At 42.1% G+C, this 15,931-nt stretch overlaps 1 protein-coding gene across 10 annotated transcripts; it reads right to left on the bottom strand.

Moving 5' to 3' along the window:
• Positions 1-3,024: 3,024 nt before the first annotated feature.
• LOC123510909 (zinc transporter ZIP1-like) lies at positions 3,025-15,871 on the bottom strand. Of its 10 annotated transcripts, XM_045266388.1 has the most exons (11): positions 11,157-11,244; positions 10,857-11,075; positions 9,088-9,217; positions 8,139-8,251; positions 6,581-6,851; positions 6,186-6,416; positions 5,813-5,926; positions 5,343-5,523; positions 5,006-5,146; positions 4,719-4,877; positions 3,025-4,532 (listed from the first exon to the last, which is right to left on the bottom strand). In XM_045266388.1, the coding sequence occupies exons 5-11, from the start codon at positions 6,709-6,711 to the stop codon at positions 4,377-4,379; spliced, it is 1,113 nt and encodes a 370-aa protein (XP_045122323.1). In that variant the 5' UTR covers positions 6,712-6,851; positions 8,139-8,251; positions 9,088-9,217; positions 10,857-11,075; positions 11,157-11,244; the 3' UTR covers positions 3,025-4,376. The 10 variants fall into 10 exon arrangements, with proteins under 10 accessions (XP_045122323.1, XP_045122322.1, XP_045122321.1 ...); XM_045266387.1 differs by lacking the exon at positions 8,139-8,251 and having other exon boundaries at positions 10,903-11,075; XM_045266386.1 differs by lacking the exon at positions 8,139-8,251.
• Between the last annotated feature and the right edge of the window lie 60 nt (positions 15,872-15,931).

The following is a 15,931-nucleotide window of genomic DNA, read 5'->3' on the forward strand; positions in this document are numbered from 1 at the left end:
CGTCATGGGTAGGCCCGCTTCTTCTCACTGAGCCTCCATAGCACACAAATCAGGTAATTGCGGATATATCTCAACAACTGACATGAAAGATTAGGCCTATGGCTCCACTTTGTGACCTGTCTGGCCTGTAATGAGTGAGAGATGAGGCAGATAATGGCTGAGAGAGAGGCGGCGGGTCAGGGATCGGTTTGTTTACGTTTTCAAGATTTGAATTATTTGGTTTTATAAGTATGTGCAGGTGTTAGTTCACTGATATGTTGTCCTGGAGGTTACCAACGTTAGGTTATGACATGGCACCACCGTGAAATGATGAGTTACACCAATATATTACTTACGTTAGCCAAAGACTGCTCGGCGGCGGCTGTCCGTGTCACTAGCAGGCACCCACACTCCACTGTCCACTTTGTGTCCTCAACCATGTTTAAATAGTTAACCTCTGATTACTGAGAGGCTACACACACAATATTCTCTTCGCTACTATAGATATCACTATAATCGATATCTTCATCTCCACCACTCACTGTCCCTCACGGCCAGCGCCTTGTCCTGCCAAGTGCAGCGCGGCTCACGGACTGGTGGGCAAGTTCCGGTACCTGTACCGGTCATACCGGTACCAGCCTTAACGGTACTGTACCGGTAAATAGCCCAAATGGTACTGAGCAAATTGTATACAGCGTGGATGTGGCTCAAGGCGAGCGGTGATGGGTAAGACGGTAACATTGAGTCATTCTCACTCTCGGTACCACTCCACACTGGTACCGACTGGCTGCCCTGGCGCGTCGGCGCGGTCTCGGTAGCTTGGCGGGACGTGTCTGTACTGGTACGACTGAATGTGCCGGCATCATTTCCGGTACCGCTTGACGCTTGTACCGTCTAGCGTCTGTGCCGGGACTCTGCTGCTTCCTACCGCTAAGAATGAATAATGTGTCGGCACCACTCGGCGGATCGGTGGCCGGGACGGGTGGCGGTCTGGCGGACTGGCGTCTGGCGGTGCAGTAACACTGCAGTTGGCCGGCATTTTACCATTGCATTTCTACTTCTACTACTACTACTATTACTGCTACTTCTACTACTACTACTGCTGCTGCTGCTGCTGCTGCTGCTGCTGCTGCTGCTGCTGCTGCTACTACTACTACTACTACTACTACTACTACTACTACTACTACTACTACTACTACTACTACTACTACTACTACTACTACTACTACTACTACTACTACTACTACTACTGCTACTACTACTACTACTACTACTACTACTACTACTACTACTACTACTACTACTACTACTACTACTACTACTACTCATAGGATTAAGTGTACGAATATTAGACAAGCCCAGATTATCTCATCCCGCTTAGGAATCGAACGCGAGGCCTCTCAGTTGTGTGAGGAAGGTGTCAAGTCAACTGTCAGCATCCCTATAGATTTGCTCATTCGTCCTTGACGGCTGAGGCCGTTAGGGGTAGTTAGTGCCGTTATTTTTCATCAACCGTGGCATAGTGCTGCATCATTTTATGTCTGTCTGTCTCTGATATATATAATGCATTACCAAATTTTCATCATATTGATTATCTTCTTGTGTATGTAGTATGTATGTATGTATGCATGTACTCATGATAATAAAAACAAAATAATTGTGGTCAATGGTCAATACTCATTGATAACTGACTTAGTAATACCACTTTTCTTCAGTTTCCGGCCGCGTGGCTCCCGCCCCGCGCGGGACTCCTGTCCCGGTAAGGTGTCAGTACCATTAACGTCTCGGTACGCTCCTACTGGTACTGGTACTGAGTGTGCCGCGCTTGCGGCGCGGCACACTCAGTACCAGTACCGCCACTCGGCAGTAGGTACCGCGGTACCAGCAGCGTGTGCCACTGGTCCACTGCCTCATTTCGGTGGCCGGGACGGGTGGCGGTCTGGCGGACTAGCGTCTGGCGGTGCACCACTCGGCGGATCGGTGGCCGGGAAGGGAAGGGTGGCGGACTGGCGTCTGTCGGTGCAGTAACACTGCAGTTAGCCGGCATTTTACCATTGCATTTCTACTTCTACTACTACTGCTGCTGCTGCTGCATACCACTCAATTCATACCGTTGCGAATTATTTTTTTCATGTTAGTTTGCTATAATTTAGGTATTTCCCATCAGTTTTAAAAGGGAACCACAATGTATTATGAAGACGACCGCGTGTCTTTTATTTATATATTTTTTATTTTTTTTTACAAAAATATTTGTGCGAGCTGTGTGATTTGCTTTATGTAGATAGAAATTATAAATGCTAGATTTAATGATAAATGCTAGATTATATATATATATATATATATATATATATATATATATATATATATATATATATATATATATATATATATATATATATATATATATATATATATATATATATATATATATATATGTGTGTGTGTGTGTGTGTGTGTGTGTGTGTGTGTGTGTGTGTGTGTGTGTGTGTGTGTATCGGTACAGTACCGGTAGTATCGGTAACAGTGTCTTTGTACCGGTACGTACCGGTACTGAAATTACTTGCCCACCACTAGTAATGGCCTTTTCCTCTCACAAAGAGAGAGAGAGAGAGAGAGAGAGAGAGAGAGAGAGAGAGAGAGAGAGAGAGAGAGAGAGAGAGAGAGAGAGAGAGAGAGAGAGAGAGAGTATGTACTTTTAAGGAGGGTACTTAACAAAACATGTTGAAACTTTTTTTTTTTTTCTAGGTTTAGTATCTTTGTAGCATATTGCTGCTTTGCCACTGTGTCAGCTCTATACTTTTAATTCATGTAAAGATGAATTTCAGAAGTATTTATAAAGTTTGCAAGTACCTTTAGGACATAGGACACCAGGCACTAGCAATTGATATTCTGATGCACTTTACCTAAAAGAAAGCTGCTATATAGTAAAATTATATGGATGGGAATGCTTGTCTGAGTACCTCAGCTTGAAGACAGGATGACACAGGCCTGCCACACAGCAGGCTTAGTGATGGGAGACAGGGCTGCCTTTGCAAAACCAATATGGAGATATGGTGTATGGTTTATTTGAGAAAATATTTCATACAATGACAAATATAATCAAGATGCATCACATACGACTATAAAATAAATGTGCTTTTGGAAGACAGATTCCTGACCTGTTGTGGGAATATGGAAGATCAATGCCACCATTGTCATGAGAACAGGGCCGTTTCTAGCTTTGTAGGGGCCCTAAGCAAGATGCTCTTTGGGGGACCTAGATTTCAACTTTCCAAGCTACCCTGGGTGTCCCTTGATGGCTTGGAGGCCCTAGGCAATTGCCTAGTCTTCCTATAGCTAGAAACAGCCCTGCATGAGAAAATAAAATATATCACCATGGTAAATAACAAAAAAAAAAAAAAAAAACTTCAACAGCAAGGCAAGTCTACTATACTTACTGGAATGAATAGTTCACAATTATGAAGAACTTGACAAACTGATTTTGCATAAGATGTTTTCACAAAGGTGGAAGGACACACACAGGCAGAAGGGCAGCCAACATGGGGAATAAATGCTGTTCATTACTGCTAATCACTGGATATTGCATCAACATAAAATCATACTTACATAATAAAACCATCAAGAATATATTACAATAAAAACATCCATTAAAAAAATTAAAATATGTCCTCTATATATATATATATATATATATATATATATATATATATATATATATATATATATATATATATATATATATATATATATATACACAGTATTACTTTGGCTAACTTGAGAAGAGGGAGGAGGGCTGATGATGGAGTACAGCACTATAAAGATGAGATTCTTTGTCTCTGCCCTCACCAGCAAGCAATGCTCCAGCTGGCATCACTAAACATTAGCAATACTGCAGCTGTATTAATGCTGAGTCCAAATGCCCAGCTCAAGAGATGGAGTTTTTCCACTGCTTATTTTGAGGCAGATTTTTAGCATAAAGTATAAGAAAAATGAGATTAGGAAAAAATTAACAGAAGGACCTCTTTACTTCCTACATCTCTCAGCTACTCCAACCCAAAACTCTCAATTTGAGTATTTTGTCTTCATAATGTTCCTCATCCCCCAGCATATTGGTAAGTGCTCTAATTCAAATAACTTGCCTTTCTTTCTGGTGGCAAAATATTACCTAGTCATACTTCATCATACAAAATATCTAATGCACAACCAGCTTGTACTGACATGCACAACTCTCAAACTGGCAACCTAGCAGCATATCACCATAAACCAGTCACACTAATACACAACCAGCTTGTACTGACACACACAACTCTCAAACTGGCAACCTAGCATGGCTACACATGCCTCACCTCACAGCCCACGCCACAATAAAGCCTGCTCTCTCTCTCACCACCTGAGCATTATGTGGGACCCGCTGGCAGAGGCTCCTGGAAGCAGCGGGGCCGCTTGATGTCTGGATCCAAGTACAGAACACCACACACCGCGGAGAAGCCCAAGATGATGAACAGCAGTTTGAGCAGTCTGTTCTCACCACTGTTCATCTCATGAGGCAGGACCTGTGAGAGGTCATTATGTTAAACTTCCTTCTTTAAAAAAATGTTTCTTCAGCTTTCAATGCAGCGCTATCAAAGGAAAGTGACATCATAAAAAAAAAACATTAGAAGAAATGAAAATTATGGAGACCACTTGTGATGTCTTCCATGTACACAACAACATTGCACAGATAACAGGGAGGGACTCACCTCAAAGAATGTAACATAAAGGAAGGTGCCACAGGCAATGCCCTGAAGTGTCCCTGAAACAGCTGCCGTGGTGAAGCTGGCCTGCATCTCTGTGATTCCCATCCCCAGACCCAGGCCGAGTGGGGCAGTGATGCAGAAGAACATATTGCCCATCAGCATCTGGAAAGAGTGAGGAAGAGTCATCACCACACGAGGGGATTCATACATCTCTGTGCTGCAGATGATAGACCTAAGCCTTAATATCAAATCACCATTCTAGTAACATCTTATATAAGAGAAGTTTTTACCTGTGTGACTGACAGCTTTGACTGGACCATGTTTAGTCCCAGTGAGAAGGAAATGATTCCCTTGTGGAAAATGACCACAAGAAATAAACTGACCACATCGTCAATGGTCCCCTGCAGTCCCACTGCCAGCCCCTCAAACACCTGCCGACACAAACCATTTACCTTAACTCACTCCTGAATGCCTGACTACTAAAACAATATTAACATGGAATACATCAAGTATCATCACACCTTAATATAACACTCTGCACCTGTCACTATAACACTTTCAATAGTCTGTATCAACAGTCTCAAGCATAAAAGACCTTCACCAGAATCAACAAACTCAGGGTATTACCGAATGGAGTGACAATGCAAACAGCAGGAGGAGTGAGCGCAGGGAGGAGTGGGAGGCAATGTCATGGTGGACAGAGTGGTCAAAAATGTTGTGGCTGTGAGCCCCTGCGTGCTCAGGGCCACAGTGGTCAGCAGCAGTGTTGTAGCCCTGGCTTGCCCCACTCAAGGACCCCGTTTCACTCCTGAGTGATGCAGTGAACACCAAAGTCAGCAAAGAAAGAAGTACGCTATGTTTCAGGGTCAGTCCTCTACAATAATAATTTCAAAGCATGTTGTCTTAAGTCTCACACACTCTCCTTCACATTAACATAAAAACATAAAATTGATAGGAAAAAATTTTTAGTGGTAGCATGCAATCCATTTATCCACAAAAGTGTCCATGCCTAATGTTAGCTGACCAACCACTGGCACAAGCTGCAGGTGTGGCACTGAATTCCATCCATCCTCCACTAAATTTTATTTAATACTTGCCTGATAGAGGCTGTCAGGTCTGGCTGATCTGTGATGCCGCTCAGACTGTGTTGCTGCACAAGTGTGCGCCGCTGCTCCATTGGCTCACTCAGCAGCGCCTGAGCCTCAGGCGGCCTGAGGAAACAAACAACAATTAGACACAACTCAGTGCTAAGACCAAAGTGTGGAAATTCCTGATGCATAGAGAAATCAATTCATCTGCCTCAGACTGCTATGGTGAGATTCTTCTTAAGGTTCATTTTTACCTAGTGAAAAATCTCTCTCTAAAATGGATAAAATCTAAAGGCTGTAACCAGACACTGAGAAAAAGGATCAATCTTTATAATGTGGCTTGATCAGAGGTAAGATAATGTAAGTAAAGAGCAGAACTGACTGGTTAAGAAGGCTCTGTTCCTTATAATCCAGGACAATCTGCTCCATGGTGAGGACGAGCAGGAAGCCAAACACCACAATGAACTCAGCGACAGGGTAAGACTGGGTGGCAAAGTTCTGGTCCATCAGGAGGTCCAGTTGCTGCTGCACATCAGGGAAGAGGTCCAGGATGCAGGTACCCATGAAGACTCCACCAGCAGAGCAGGACATGAGGCTGAGCAGCACCTGGTACCTGGGGGCAAGCCAGAGTGCAAGCCATTTTTTTTAGTTCTATCATTATATTTCAATATTTCCATGAAGTTCCAAAGGACACACCTGGTGACCACAAAGCCCACACCTGAACATACACCTCTGCCTGCACAAGACCTATCACACCTGTCTGGGCCACACACTCACCTTGACCTCCGGCCTGAGTCATGTGTCTCTCTGATGTGTCGCACAAACAAGACGGGCAGCATGGAACACACGAAGGTGATGATGAACATCACCACAAGCACAATGCCCTTGATGGTGATGATGTTCCACATGGTGCCGATGGAGGTAGAACAGACACAGAAGATTAGAGCAGCTCACACAACACGGTAATAATAGTGGTGGTAGTGGTGGTGGTGGTGAACATAAAGCTTGTCTCAGTCACACATACACATCCCAGACTGTCTTGCTTTCTCTGAAACAACAGCAACAAATAATGGTCATGCATGGGCTCCATTATTACCTCAGGGAAGGCAGCAAACCAGTAAATTAACGCACACTGAACCAAAACTTTCAACACACATCAAATCTAATAGCTTTGGTACAAGCTGACTCTTAAGCACAAACACAAATACAGTATATATGGCAAGTCATCACTACCAATGACACACACTATTCAGGAGCATCTTACCACAGAGCAGACCCTTGATCATGTACTGAATGAGTGAGATGACTCAGACACACTTGATGTATGTGCAGCTATAGTGCACCACTTACTGAACACAGGTGTGGAGGGAAAAGCAAATAGACTCCCTGTACACACACACACACACACACACACACACACACACACACACACACACACACACAATGAGTGATGGCTGCACTATCATAAATCAATAAGCCTTACTGGTGACCTTCATTATCTCTGATTACAATTTAGTGATCTAGTAACACTACAAGTCTTTCTCACGTTTCATGTCAAATATAAACCTAAAGTCAAGCAACATGAACGTAAAAGTGCATTTACTGATATACAAAAGATAACTTACTTTTCTTCTGTAACCATGACACAGTTATAAATTTCATTAACCTTAACTTTTACCACTGCATTCCAATACATGATATACAGACTGTGTGGGGACACTGATAACCCTGCATAGATGAACACAAAGATAAATACTTCAATTGCACACAACCATATGACAAATACAAAAACAATAAAGGCAATGAAACCAAATGTGAATCTGAAGACCAACAAGGCAGCAAGAAAGGGCAAGATTATGGCTCAGATGTTACAGAAAAAGACTGAGAGAATGGTTGCACAAAATGTGGGATGGCACAACAAGAGAAAAAAGAAGACTAGAAAAAGACAATCCCTAAAGGGAAGTACAGTATTGTACATATAAAGAGAGGCATTCTCTTGAATACAAGCCATCATAATCACTCTACTAAATCTCCTCTCCTCTTTGACAATTAAGTATCACAACAACTGATCAAATAACAACAAAACAGGTAATGCAATCAGAGCATTGAACTGCCTTTCAAAACATGGACATTAACCCTCTTACTGATAAGATCTGCCCACAACTTTCCATTTCATAGAAAACAATTTCACACACAAGCAATGCATGTTATCTTATCTCAATAGACGTCATAGAGAAAGCTATCTCATTTTAGATGCTGCAATGACACACTTTTACAAGCTGATAACACTGATACCATTATCATCATAATTTTGAAAGACTCCCCATACACTTACATGTGTCAGCCCAATGGGGAGTTTTCAGAACTAGTAGTTGTTACCAGGTGGCAGCAAGTACGTGTCCCCTTCGCTCTCACAGGGATAATATAGAAAATACCTGCAGTATCATTCTATAAACACAGAGATGTAATAGGTTGTTATAATATATTTTTCTACATAATTCCTTCTAAGTAGTAATACAGGCATAATCGAACCCTATCCATGAACAAATGTATAACTATAAGTTGATTTTCTCGTGAACTGCCATTGAGATTTGTTTGGTCATCTCCACATTTCCCAAAGAGTACACCCTTGATTGGAAATGTATTTATCCAGTCAACAGTAAACATGAAAACATGTCTGTGTCATTTAAAACTCAAACCACACAGCTCAACTTACTAATATATGGAAACAACAATTTTGATTAAGAATAGGCAATTCGAGTATCCTGGCGAGAGGGTTGCTGTCTAACCCACCCTGGGCTGCCCACCTGTTTAACTTAACAAACACATTGTTGGACAAATAGTTAATTCCTGCTGTAATGTCATTGTCACTATGCCATGAGGAGGAAGAAAACTTCTCATATTTCTCTCTCCTCACTCTACAGCTTGATTGTTTTGCTACTTCTTGATCTTGGTGAAAGCAATGCTAAAATTCCCACGAAAGCAACTATACCCATATATCACGATGTTACTGATTAAGCTGGGTCACAATATATAGTACAGTCAAAGGTTTTACCTTTTTCATTATTCAAATAAATAGATTTTAGACTTGAAGTATGCCGAATTTAAGATACTGATAGCAGTATAACAAGATAATTCCCAAAAAATATTTCTATTTTGACTATCTTCTCCCCAAATTATCCATACAGGATATTTAAAAGTAGATACAGAATGTCAACAGTATCATCATAATCAATGTTCTATGCACCTGTATGTGCCTGGGATTTAATACAACAATAATTTACCTCATGTCAGCAACGGACACATAGCAGTGGTGACATCTGGTGGATTAGTTCTGAAAACTCCCCAAAGTCCCCATTCACCTACAAGGGGCTCACCACGTCACAGCTGCTGGCAGACTGTTCACCCTGAAATCTATCAGGTCCTTCATTACAAGTTTTCTATGAGCTATAATTTTGGGATATGAATGCTAAGTATATAACAACATTCACAAAACCAGAATAGCATTCTTAATTACTAAGCTTAATTATTGACTATTATAATAATTTTTTTCTGTGGCACAGCATTTAATAACTACATATCCTATGTAGTGAATGTTATTTTCTATACCACAGAGAACAGGGTAAAGAGTAAGTTAGATGGAACAACAAAGAAGGCTGTCTACACATCAACACTCCTAGTGCACCTGGGAGGATGGTGAATCAAAATGTAGAGTTAATTTGCCCTTGACTTGCAACCTTGACTTGCAAAAACAGGGACAACAGGCAAAGAAAATTGTGGTAAATAATACAGGACATGACAAATATTCAGAATAACAGTCATAAAGCAACAAGGGATGTGACATTGTGGTGGTGACTCACAGACACAAGTCATACACAGGAAGCCTTACACATGAGTAATGCTTCAAATACAGTGGTGTAGCTATGGGGGACAGGGGGCGGTCTGTCCTGGGCGGCACTTTTGGTCCATTGTATAAATGACGTTGATAATCAAAATGAATTATTTTCAGTTTTATGTCATTAGGCATGTGCATGCTATTGATAATTAGGCCTAGGCCCATGGTCTTGATACACACAGGCCTAGATGCACGCAGACACCTCACAGTGCATTTCAAATAGTTTATGCACGTCTTGTAAAGAGATAATAATAAAATATTTCCTTTTTAAAAGGACTTGATTAAATTATCAAACAATAAAAACTGTTAATTTGGTCACAATATGTGTATTTATACACACACACACACACACACACACACACACATATATATATATATATATATATATATATATATATATATATATATATATATATATATATAACAGTTGAAAACTTCATACTTGAACAGTGGCGTAGTGAGTCTTTTGCTGCCTGGGCCGGCTTGTTTCTTTCAAGTTTGCTTCCCTTCCCAGAAATACATAATATAATGTTACAATGCATTAACCCCTCAAAGTTTTATATGTATATATATATATATATATATATATATATATATATATATATATATATATATATATATATATATATAACTTTGAGGGGTTAATGTGCATTGTAACATTATATTATGTATTTCTGGAAAGGGAAGCAAACTTGAAAGAAACAAGCCGGCCCAGGCAGCAAAAGACTCACTACGCCACTGTTCAAGTATGAAGTTTTCAACTGTTCTATTTGATTTGCAACTCCAAAGCAAAAACAAAAGTATCAGGCATAATTATTTCATTTCATCATACAGAGCCAACCCTCAGCCAAACCTTACAGGAATCTAACTTAACCCTGTGGAGCTAACCATCATCTAACCAAACTAGCCTGGCGACCCCTCAGCTACAGTAATACATTCCACACGAGCCGGCTCTGGAGACAGTTGAACACCCAGGGGAAAGTGGAGGTCCACCTTGGCTGCGTCCACGGAGAATGGAATTAGACAAAACCAAAATAACAACGGCAGGAAAGGACTAGATAATCATTATAATACTTGTTGTCCTTCCCTTAATTCTTTCTCCCTTATTGCTTCGTGCTCAGGCCTTTCCTCACCCACAGTCACTATTCACATAATTACCTTAATCCTTAAATACGTGCCTTCAGTCTCTCTCCTTAACTCTTACGTGTCTGTCTGGATCTTCTTTATCTTCCCTCCCTCCTGGTTGTCTTTCCGAGTACGTCTCTCGTCTCTGGCTCTCCTCTCTTGTCTCAGCCACACAGACGAGACACCACAGCCTCACGTGACTGACTGGCCCCTCCTCCTGTCCCTCACACGTCACTGGCAGACAAGCAAGACCTTACTCACACTCAAACTCTGCACTTAGCACGTATACAGCAGTAGAGGACAATGAGGACGAATTTGGGTTACTTTGTTTACCTTTCTGATTCAGGTGACAGAAGAGGGAGGAGAAAGAAGGGGTGAGGGAGGGGCTGAGATGTGACTGTCTCCACTCATGTACTGTTTCTCTCTCTCTCTCTCTCTCTCTCTCTCTCTCTCTCTCTCTCTCCACCAGTGTCAAAACTTTTAAGGAAATATATTTGTTTCAAGGAAATTTGCGTTAAAGAATTAGTATTTTTTTAAGCAAATGTAAAATTCAGTGTTAGTAGGTAGAGTCTATTGAAATGCGGCTTTCTCAAGGATTTAGTTCTAAAAAAATATCAATGTATGTAAGGCAAGATTAAGGTAAATTGAACACGGGGATATAATTGATAGACTCTGCTCTATCAATAATAAAAAAAAAAATGTTACCCAACCATTTTAAAGGAAGAAAATGAGACACACCAAGATAGTGGTAGAGCATTAGTGAAGTGAGGGATAACCGTACCAAATAGAAATTCCGATATTTTCGGACTTAACATTATTTTTTGGCATTAAAAATATAGTATTTTGTGATTCCCAAAAACATACTGATTCTAATGACGTTATTCTCAATAGAAAAATAACGTATTGTTACGAACCGCCGCCCACAGCACAGCAGGGTCACCCACACCCGCAACCACTGGGCAAAGCAGGGCACCCAAAGGTCCTTATTTCAGCTTCCAACGCCGCAACCGTAAACCACTTACTCTCAGCGGCGGAGACAGGACCGCATTCAGGACGGGTCCGTGACTAGCGAGGGATGCGAGGCATCCTTACTCACTGACTCACTCATTCTCTAACTTACTTACTTAGATACTTTGAGTGTGTTCTGCTGTGCTCTCTCCCTCTGTGGTGTCCCTTGTAAAAAAGTTCAGAGACCGACTATTGGTCCGCTGCGGAATGATGATGTTTGGGTTGATGAACCAGTGGATATGGCAAATAATTTTACAACTGTTTTTTCGTCTGTTTTTTACTAATACTGAACTACCTAGTCCTTCTGTGACAGTAAATTTATATTTAATATTGACAGCTTTGACCTCTTCACTATTTAGGATTTTCTTTTTTCACTTCAGCCCTCAAGTAGTGCGGGTCCTGATGGTATTCCTTCTATCTTTTTTAAGAGATGTGCACCTTCCATAAGCTATCCTCTGCTGCTGCTTTATCGCAAATCCCTCTTAACTATTAGTGTTCCTTCACAGTGGAAAAGTGCAAATGTTATGCCATTATTTAAAGGTGGTGTTCATTCTGATCCCCTGAACTATAGACCTATAAGTTTGACTTCTGTTTGTTGCAAAACCTTCGAAAAAATTGTTGCTTCTCAACTCTCAGCATATCTAGAAAACAGTCATCTGCTTTCCCCTCACCTATCAGCTGAGACACTCGCCTATCTATTCTTTATTCTTTAGTCTCAGTCTCCATTCCACCTTATATTTTTCTAGCCATGGATTGCTGTGTGAGCCTGGAAAGCTTGTATTCCGGAGTAACAGTTTACTACGACAAAGGGATTAATTACTGCCTTTAAACATTTCTCAAGAACTGAACAAGATTATTACACACCAATAGTTAACTGCTGTGTGTGTGTGTGTGTGTGTGTGTGTGTGTGTGTGTGTGTGTGTGAGAGAGAGAGAGAGAGAGAGAGAGAGAGAGAGAGAGAGAGAGAGAGAGAGAGAGAGAGAGAGAGAGAGAGAGAGAGAGAGAGAGAGATTAGGAAAGGTCTAAGGCGTTCAGAATTTTAATGGCTACAGTTTTCACTATTTTAATTCCCCCCCCGTAATGACTGTTGTCATTACGATCTCCAGCACTGATTTACCGCCATGCACTGAGTTATGGGCGTCTGAGTGAGTCGAGTCTAATCCCTTAAGTGGCATTTTTACGATAGTTTGTGTGTGATTAGATGATTTTGCTTCCAATAAGAAGGGTCTACGGTGTCAGATTAATGGCCAGTTTTCACTATTTTAATCCCCATATAAGTTTGTGAAGCTGTATAAAATCATTGAGTAATAGCCAGAATAAATATGAAAACACGTCATGTTACTGCAGGGGTTAACACGGCGGGGCGAGGCGAGGCGATAGAGGCACCTTGCTTTGCTCCGGGCTATGTGTTTCCTACATATCATAGCTTCCCCTTGCTCAATAAGCGCTAGGAATAGGACACATTTCGCTATACGCTATTACTTGCAGTTTGTGTTGACAGACTAGGATAATAAAGAGGGACGCCAGAGATGAAACGTATACAGAACGGTGAAATAACGACACACACACACACACACACACACACACACACACACAGTGCGAAGCAAATGGGCAAGCCTCTTATTGTGTGGCCCCTGTTCACCTAGCAGTAAATAGGTACGGGAAGTAACTCGAGGGGTTGTGGCCTCGATTTCCCGGTATGTGTTGTGTGTTGATGTGGTCTCAGTTTTACCCGAAGATCGGTCTATGAGCTCTGAGCTCGCTCTGTAATGGGGAAGACTGGCTGGGTGACCAGCAGACGACCGAGGTGAATTACACACAGACACACACACACACACACACACACACACACACACAGTCTGACTCCTATCCGAAGATCTGTCTATGTGCTCTGAGCTTGTTCCGTAATGGGGAAGGCTGGCTGGGTGACTACCAGGCGACCATAGTGAATCACACACACACACACACACACACACACACACACACACACTAAGTACCATGAAAGAAAAGGACACACACACACACACACACACACACACACACACACACACACACACACAGCCACCTCCCACTCCAACACCCTCCAGCTGGGAGCTGGGTGTCAGTAGTTCCAGCTGGTGGGCTCCCTCATAACGAAAGATAAGGCAACACACACACACACACACACACACACACACACACACACACACACACACACAGTCTCAGTCCTATCCGAAGATCGCTCTATGAGCTCTGAGCTTGCTCCGTAATGGGGAAGGCTGGCTGGGTGACTACCAGGCGACCATAGTGAATTACACACACACACACACACACACACACACACACACACACACACACCAGAAAGAAAATGACACACACACACACACACAGCCACCTTCCCCTCCAACACCCTCCAGCTGGGAGCTGGGTGTCAGTGGTTCCAGCTGGTGGGCTCCTCATAACGAAAGATAAGGCAACACACACACACACACACACACACACACACACACACACACACACACACACACACACACACACACACACCCAACCCACCCCACACCTCGGGCCTGGAGCCAGGTATCGGCCTGGGTCCAGCCGGGGTGGGGTCGGCCCTCCTTGATGACGTCACATATATTCGTTACGCAAATCATTTTGAAAATGAGGATTCCCAAAAAGGCAGCTGGACACGAATGTTATAAAAATTCTGACTCGTTATCAATCGAAACTAACTTCTAAAATACAAAAACATTGCCGAGAAAAGGAATAATAAAATAGCTCAAAAATATACTAAATAAAGTATTAGAACTTCGACTTGCTTAAACACAATTTCAAAGCCCACCAATTTCATTCAACTGAATCGATAACGTTTTTCAAAAATTATGACTATCATTTCGATATATCAAAACCTGGCAACTCGCCCTATTAGAAAAATAATATTTAAAAATGACGTTGTTTACAATATTAACAGGACTACATATCATTCTTAAAGTCCACATCTTTAACTTCTCAGGAGCCTTGCACACTTTTCTCATGATAAACCATCTTTTGAAAACACAAACACTTCGCTACAACCTCAAATAAAAAAAATCACAGATAGCGGAGGTAAAAATTTTAGCGTATTTTGGCCCTCCCATTCAAGTCATAAACACCCTCTACATCACCGTACTTCACTCAACTCAAGCATGGAAGACACGTAAAACACTGCGAACTATCATTAGAAACCCTTAAAAGGCACTTGTGACTCGAAATAAATGAACTGAGACAAATATAAATAATAGTGGAAGTCGAGCATCTGGGACCGGCATTTTGGGCGGGAGCTGGTGATGACGTCACAGCCTGGGGCTCGTGACGTCATGGGTAGGCCCGCTTCTTCTCACTGAGCCTCCATAGCACACAAATCAGGTAATTGCGGATATATCTCAACAACTGACATGAAAGATTAGGCCTATGGCTCCACTTTGTGACCTGTCTGGCCTGTAATGAGTGAGAGATGAGGCAGATAATGGCTGAGAGAGAGAGAGGCAGCGGGTCAGGGGATCGGTTTGTTTACATTTGCAAGATTTTAATTATTTGGTTTTTATAAGTATGTGCAGGTGTTAGTTCACTGATATGTTGTCCTGGAGGTTACCAACGTTAGGTTATGACATGGCACCACCGTGAAATGATGAGTTACACCAATATATTACTTACGTTAGCCAAAGACTGCTCGGCGGCGGTTGTCCCGTGTCACTAGCAGGCACTCACACTCCACTGTCCTCAACCATGTATAAATAGTTAACCTCTGATTACTGAGAGGCTACACACACAATATTCTCTTCGCTACTCTAGATATCACTATTATCGGTATCTTCATCTCCACCACTCACTGTCCCTCACGGCCAGCGCCTTGTTCTGCCAAGTGCAGCGCGGCTCACGGACTGGTGGACAAGTTCTGGTACTAGCCTTAACGGTACTGTACTGGTAAAATATTCCGTACCGGTAAGTAGCCGAAACGGTACTGAGCAAATTGTATACAGGGTGGTGGCGGCTCAAGGCGAGCGGTGATGGGTAAGACGGTAACATTGAGTCATTCTCACTCTCGGTACCGCTCCACACTGGTACCGACTGGCTGCTCTGGCGCG

The sequence above is a fragment of the Portunus trituberculatus genome, chromosome 30 (assembly GCF_017591435.1).
Source record: "Portunus trituberculatus isolate SZX2019 chromosome 30, ASM1759143v1, whole genome shotgun sequence".
Lineage (NCBI taxonomy): Eukaryota > Metazoa > Arthropoda > Malacostraca > Decapoda > Portunidae > Portunus > Portunus trituberculatus.

What these genes read in the sequence shown, in the direction of transcription:
- LOC123510909 (XM_045266389.1), bottom strand. Translation starts at nt 6,711, where the DNA reads ATGTGGAACATCATCACCATCAAGGGCATTGTGCTTGTGGTGATGTTC. An exon ending in GAACAGAGCCTTCTTAACCA is followed by an intron (nt 5,927 to 6,185) that starts GTCAGTTCTGCT and finishes TTGTTTCCTCAG; the next exon opens with GCCGCCTGAGGCTCAGGCGC. An exon ending in CAAAGCTGTCAGTCACACAG is followed by an intron (nt 4,878 to 5,005) that starts GTAAAAACTTCT and finishes CACTCTTTCCAG; the next exon opens with ATGCTGATGGGCAATATGTT.